Source organism: Arachis ipaensis, chromosome B5, assembly GCF_059453495.1.
Source record: "Arachis ipaensis isolate K30076 ecotype BB chromosome B5, ASM5945349v1, whole genome shotgun sequence".
In the NCBI taxonomy this organism is placed as follows: Eukaryota; Viridiplantae; Streptophyta; class Magnoliopsida; order Fabales; family Fabaceae; genus Arachis; species Arachis ipaensis.
Window position 1 is genome coordinate 142,730,026 of NC_142440.1, and position 6,323 is coordinate 142,736,348.

General features: G+C 33.7%; 1 protein-coding gene and 1 non-coding gene across 2 annotated transcripts; one reads left to right on the forward strand and one right to left on the reverse strand.

The window, feature by feature from the left end:
* On the forward strand, window positions 1-2,538 carry LOC107644223 (GPI-anchored protein). The gene is made up of 2 exons (XM_016348035.3): window positions 1-1,058; window positions 2,070-2,538. The coding sequence occupies exons 1-2, from the start codon at window positions 363-365 to the stop codon at window positions 2,403-2,405; spliced, it is 1,032 nt and encodes a 343-aa protein (XP_016203521.2). The 5' UTR covers window positions 1-362; the 3' UTR covers window positions 2,406-2,538.
* Window positions 2,539-3,553: 1,015 nt separating this feature from the next.
* Window positions 3,554-3,626, reverse strand: TRNAK-CUU (transfer RNA lysine (anticodon CUU)). The gene has a single exon. It is a non-coding gene; the product is annotated as a tRNA-Lys (tRNA).
* Between the last annotated feature and the right edge of the window lie 2,697 nt (window positions 3,627-6,323).

Genomic DNA, 6,323 nt, shown 5'->3' on the forward strand with positions numbered 1-6,323 from the left:
AATGAGACAATGTAAGTCAAATTGAGTCCTTCTATTCCATGAATGATTTGGTCATGATAATACATTAATACACACTAATCCCTACTCTTAACTTTATGGAGTTAAACTAGTCTTATAGATCTAAAATAAACTAGTTAGAAATTAGAATAATGGCATATTGCCAAACTTTACTCACTCAAGTACCCAACCCCACCACCATTTTATTTTACCCCTTTGCTTCCCACCCACTTATTATAACCAACACCTACATTCTCTTGGTGTTTACTAACTTTTTTTAGTTAGCAGAAACAAAACAAAACAATACAAAAACCAATCCTTTTTCCTTTCTATCTTTTTCTCTCAGAAACATTTCATCAAACACCATGTCAGCTCCACTACCACTAACCCTTTTCCTCTTCTGCATTATCATCTTCTTCTTCCATTGCTGCATGTGCAATGACTCATCATCAACAACAACCCTTCAAACCCTTAAGCCCATCCTCCCAAACACAAGCCCAAGCCCAGGCCCATCTCATCCATCAACAGCAACAATCCCTGCATTCCCTGAACAATCTGATGTCAAAGGTTGCCCCTTGACACTCTCAGATGAACTCTTTGACGGTATAAAGAATGCTTGTGGAGGCGGTGGTGGTGGTGGTGGTTCTGACATGGAGCTCCACCGCACACGGTGCTGCCCTGTTCTTGCATCATGGTTATACTCTGCATATTCTTCCACTGCATTAACCCATAGCCATACCCACACATCATCATCATCATATGAGATGCCATTGTTACCAGATGACTCAGAAACATGTGTGAATGACTTAGAGAATGCACTGAAAGTGAGAGGGATTCAGCTGAAAAGACCCAATGAGACATGTGATGTTGTGTTCTGCTTCTGTGGGATAAGGCTTCACCCTCTGAGTTGCCCAGATGCATTTTCAGTTAATGAAAATGGTGAACTTGTTGGGGATAAAACTGTGAGAAGGTTAGAGAAGAATTGCATCAGTAGAACCAACAATGTCAATGGCTTCCCTGGTCTTGGTGGCTGCTCCAAGTGCTTGAACACACTCTACAGGGTCAGTTTTCTATTAATCTTTTCCCAAAATAGAAAAAAAAAAAAGAATAGAAGTTTTTGTTTTGATTTGGGGTTTGTTTGATTCGTTTTGTGACTTAGAATTTGATGGATCTTTGTTGAATATGATGAATTTGAGTTCATTTTATTGATGTTGATCTTCTTCATGGTTTGGTGATTTGGTAAAGTTGTGTTTGTTTTATCTTTCTGTTTGAGAGTTTGGTTGCTCTCTAAGTTATCTTGCAATGTCTCCATCCTTCACGCGCCTTTGGAGCTTGTGCGCTTCACGGAAGTCATAAGAACCAATTGAAGCCAAAGTTCTTGAAATTCTTTAACAAAACAAGAAATTGTTATCTGCATGCAGTGTCTCTATCATGGTATTTAACAAAAAATTGAAGTCTTTGGATTCTTCATATTAAGATGATAGTTGAGTTATCTATAGTCTTTTTTTGCTAACTTTCTTTTCTTTTTTGATAATTGATGTTACAAAATAAGTTCCTGGAAAGTTTTAACCTGGCTTTCTTTATTATGACAAATTGTGGTGTTATTTGTTAAATGCAGAAGATAGCATAAACAATGCTTTTTTTTACCCTCTAATACGTGGCTAAAATGTTCCAATTTGAGTGTTCTTGTTCTTAGCCTTCCACATTCATAAATGATGGTTCCTTAACATAGAAGTGTAAGTTTAATATATTACTTTTCATTCTGACACATGCTACCTTGCAAATTGTCTGCAAAAGGAGTAAAACTGATCCTTAATCAGAATCACATTTCCAACTGAACACATTTTTGAGCAATAGATTATATAACATCTGTGGTTTTCATTTTCCAACACTCCAGTGGTAAGTTCATTCATTCCCCTGCCACTCTTGAGTCCTGGGCATGGTACCGTTATTAGGACAGACGGCCAGAGTTAGTTAAATTTTTAACAATATGATTCGGATATCAGTGACGAAGACCAAATTTATCTCTAAAAAGTATTAGACTTCCTAATTGTGGCATTACTTCTATGCAGCTTAACAATAAAGCTTCAAATTCAAGCAAAGTAGAAGACAGGACGGCCAAGATCCACGACAAAGATTGTGAGCTGATGGGCTTGACATGGCTTCTAGCTAAGAACACAACGACTTATATTCACACGGTTTCTGGGGTTCTTCGCGCTCTGATGTTGAACCCTGATGGCTCTAACCCCCAATCATGCACACTAAACAGTGATGGAATGCCACTTGCAGTTGATTCGTCTGAACTCTCGGATCACTCTACATCAGCCGAACTCCAAGCACCCATCTCTCTTTGTTTGTTATTATTTTGTTTTCTACTATTTGTTCAGCTTAATGTGTTATCCTTCTAGCTCACATGAGAACCAAGTAAGATTGAGTGATTGACATTCAAACATGATATTTTGTAGATTATGTTTGTATGTTTTGGTGCTTAGGAATGTAATTTTTCTTGTTTATTAACCGATGAGAACATTTTGTTACTCATTCTGCCGGGTAAATGGTTCAACACACACCTCTGTATTCTTGGATCAAGTGTAGATCCCACATTTGATGCAACAGTACAAGGGTGTGTATCGATTTAGTGTATAACAATACAAGTCGAGAGTTCGTATAGTTTTTTTGGTTTCTCATGGAACCCGCAACTTGGCATGCCAATGTCTAATTCGACATGGATCAGAGCTCCGTTAAAGGGTTTGTCACTAGCCAATGTGTTATTACATGTATAAAGCAAAATTTAAACTCTTAACACTTGTTTAAACGAACGAGTGAACTGACCACTCAATCAACTCAAGAGTTAGTTTAATTAACACATCTCTTTTAGCCCATGCTAAATTATAACAAGGCACATGATATAAAAAATTGTAATGGTTATATATTTTGGTAGGACACCATTTCCATGTGCTAATGTCTAATAAGGACTAAGCGACAATACCTGAGAGCTGAGGCCACTATCACTTAATGTTGCATTGTTTTGAGACAGTTGTGTGTTTCACGAGAGTTTTGTGTTATGTGATGTCAATTTCCTTGTCATGACTTTCTGTCTCTACACACTCGGTATTGAAGCTTGAAAGTTGGTTGTTGCTAGCTGAAATTATTCTAACGGTAGGAATTTGTCACAAGTTCACTAGCTGAAATTATTCTAACGGTAAATTATTCAATACTTCTTTTAAAAGTTTATATATAACATTACTATTACTACTTTGTGCGGACAGGATTTTTACTAGTTCTTAACACACTAACTAAGAATGATTAATGCTGATCTCTTTTGCCAATTGTACATTGAAGGTGACTTCGTAGCTAGCCATTGAAATCATCTTCACACTATAACTGACCTCTCTATGTATAAATGCGAACAATGAGTCACTGAAACAACACAAAAGTATGGAAACACTAAGATAAGTTGCTACTTATTAATGAGCGTTCACTATCCTTTTTATAGTTTTATATTTCTAGCTAATAACTACCTAGTTTTAATATTGATAACACCAAAAATATATGTCGCCCACCGTGGGGCTCGAACCCACGACCACAAGGTTAAGAGCCTTGCGCTCTACCGACTGAGCTAGACGGGCATCTTGTTCGTAATTTAGCTCAAAATGTTTTAATGCTATATTTTGTAAATTAAAAAATAAAATAATAAACTAGAGAAAGAAAAAATGAGTAATCTATCTCCTCCAACAGTCCGTTTTGATTGATTTTTGGAAAAAGTGTTTGTTTTTCAAAAGATTTATTTCAATAGATAAAAACTATTTGACATTTAGAGAAGTTTTTTTAAAAAAATCAAATATTAAAAATGTTTTTTGTTTTTTTTAAGTAAAATATTATTAGTTTTTAAAAAAATTAAATATTTGTTTAATAAAAGTACTTTTTAAAAGATGTATTCAAATAAGTTTAGTGCTTGTTTGAGTGGGCAAAAACCTCCATAAAAAAGTAGGAGAGCAGAACTCTTTAAAAGTTAGTATGCTATTAAAGATTACAATTTGAATTTATTTATTTATTCAGTAATGCTAGGGAGATTAAAAAAATAGCAAGCACTTGTCTTATTTAGTATTCATTAATTGTCGCAACAATTAATAAATGCTAAATAAGATATGTTATGACTTTTTTTAATTAATTTTCTTTGATTACCAAACATTTCTATTATTTATTATCATTTTTTGTTATGGCCTGAATGAACAAGTTTGCACACACAAAAACAAAAAAAAAACAAAAAATTAGATACTCTGCTTTTAGTATTCATATATTTTTTTGTTTTGGAGTTCAGCCCAATATTTAATACTTGTCAAAAATTCAAAACTTACCAAACAAAAATGATTAATCTGATTATCATGTTACCTTTTTAAATCTAAACCATTCATATAAAATAGAATAAATACCTTTTTTGATTCTTGATTTTTTTTTCCGTGAGACATATTGCATCCTAATCATCCTTAAACCTCAACCCAACCCTTACCTATTAATAAAATTGGACAAATTGACCTCTACGACCAGTTGGCAGCAGATTGTTTGTCTAACATTTCAGGTGGAATATGATGTGTCAATGCCAAGTGATAGGTATCAATCCTAAATGGTTACAGGGACTAAAACAACCTTTCCTTCCTCCTCCTCATCCTCCTCCTCTTTTTCTACTTTTTCAGATCCATTATCATTACTATCTATCTCTACAACCTTAAAACTCTTCCTGCATTAACCTTGACAAAATCATAAAGCTAGTAATCCATATATCATTAACAAGATTTGGGAGCAATCGGAAGACTTTAGTAATGAACTTAAATACCTCACCAGATGCCACATGGGACTCTTGTAACGCTTGTGGAGGACGAGGCATAGGCAAATGACTTTGGACGTAGTAACAATCAAGGAAGGGGGAGTTGTTAGTGGTGGTGGCGCAAAGGACAGTGAAGACGATGAGAATCTTAGTGACGGAGTAGATTTGGGGTTAGCTATTGAGGGAGATTAGGTAAAGGTGAGAAAGAGAAGAGGAGGAATAGGGAACTACAATTGTGGTGACCGTTGGTTGCAAGACAGAGAGAGAAGATGGTAGTTTTGGAGATGGCGCGATGGAGGAAGAAAAAGAGAAAAAGAATAGGAAGAGAAAGAAGAAAAAAGAAGTTGGTTCGGCGATGGTGGTGCCACGGTGATAGTTGTGAAGGTGAAGTTCGATGATGATGGTGATGAAGATGATGGTGACGGGCGAAGAGAAAGGAGAAGAAGAAGAGGAAGAAAAAGGGAAAAAGAGAAGAGAGGAGGAGGGTTTTTTATTTTTTTATTTTTGATTTTTTTTTTTTTTGCAAAGAGGGAGTTTTTAGTCTATGTAACCATTATAGACACGTAATAAACCGGTTGTAGGAGTCGATTTGTGTAATTTTATTAATGAGTAGAGGCCGGGTTGATGTTTAAAGATGATTAGGATGAGATATATTTCACGGAAAAAAGGTCAAAGGACAGAACGGGTATTTACCCTATAAAATATAATAAATGAAGAGTTGAGATTTGATGAATTAACAAAGAGTGCAGCACTTCCTACTTAGCAAGGAGCGTTTAAGAATGACCCGTTTGGGTGTCATTATATTGATTAAAAAAATAATTCATTGACAAAAGATTTTTTTATTTTTTAAAGTGTTTGATAAATTTTTAATATTAAAAGTAAAAATAATAGAAAAAACATCTTTTGTGAGAAGTTACGATTTATATCCTTTTTTAAAAGATTTTTTTAAAAAAAATATTTTTCACGTCATAAATAAACAAAAAAATACTTTTATATTATTATATCTAAATATAATTAATAAATAAAAAAATTTTACATGAGATATCTAAATATAAAATTATTTTTATTTTTCTTTAAGATCTTTATAAAAGAGATAGTTAGGGAAAAAAATTTTAAAATTCACCCAAACAAATTCTTAAAATTAAATAAAAATATTTTATTTAAAAAAAATATGTTTTTAACTAAAAAAAACCAATTCAAACTAACAAAGTCTTAACCGATTGTTGAATTAAGTAATAACAAGAGTTTCTGCAAGATTGTGGATGGAAAATTCTACCTAAACAAGTGATTTAGCCAAGTTTTAGTTAATTATCCTATAATAGATTTTGTTGTTTTTTTTTTTAGCTCTCTTCAACTTCCAATCAAATTGTCGTGCTTAATTATTTCACAGAGTTAATACTCAAATTCGTTCCTGAAAGATACCTCGATCTTCATTTTAGTCCCCGAAAGATAAAGTTAATCAAAAGAGTTCTTGAAAGATACCCAAGTTAATCATGTTTGT

Bases quoted from the DNA above. Each gene is read 5' to 3' on its own strand.
- LOC107644223 (XM_016348035.3), top strand. From the start codon at position 363: ATGTCAGCTCCACTACCACTAACCCTTTTCCTCTTCTGCATTATCATC. The intron at 1,059-2,069 runs GTCAGTTTTCTA...ACTTCTATGCAG, and splicing joins GCTTGAACACACTCTACAGG to CTTAACAATAAAGCTTCAAA.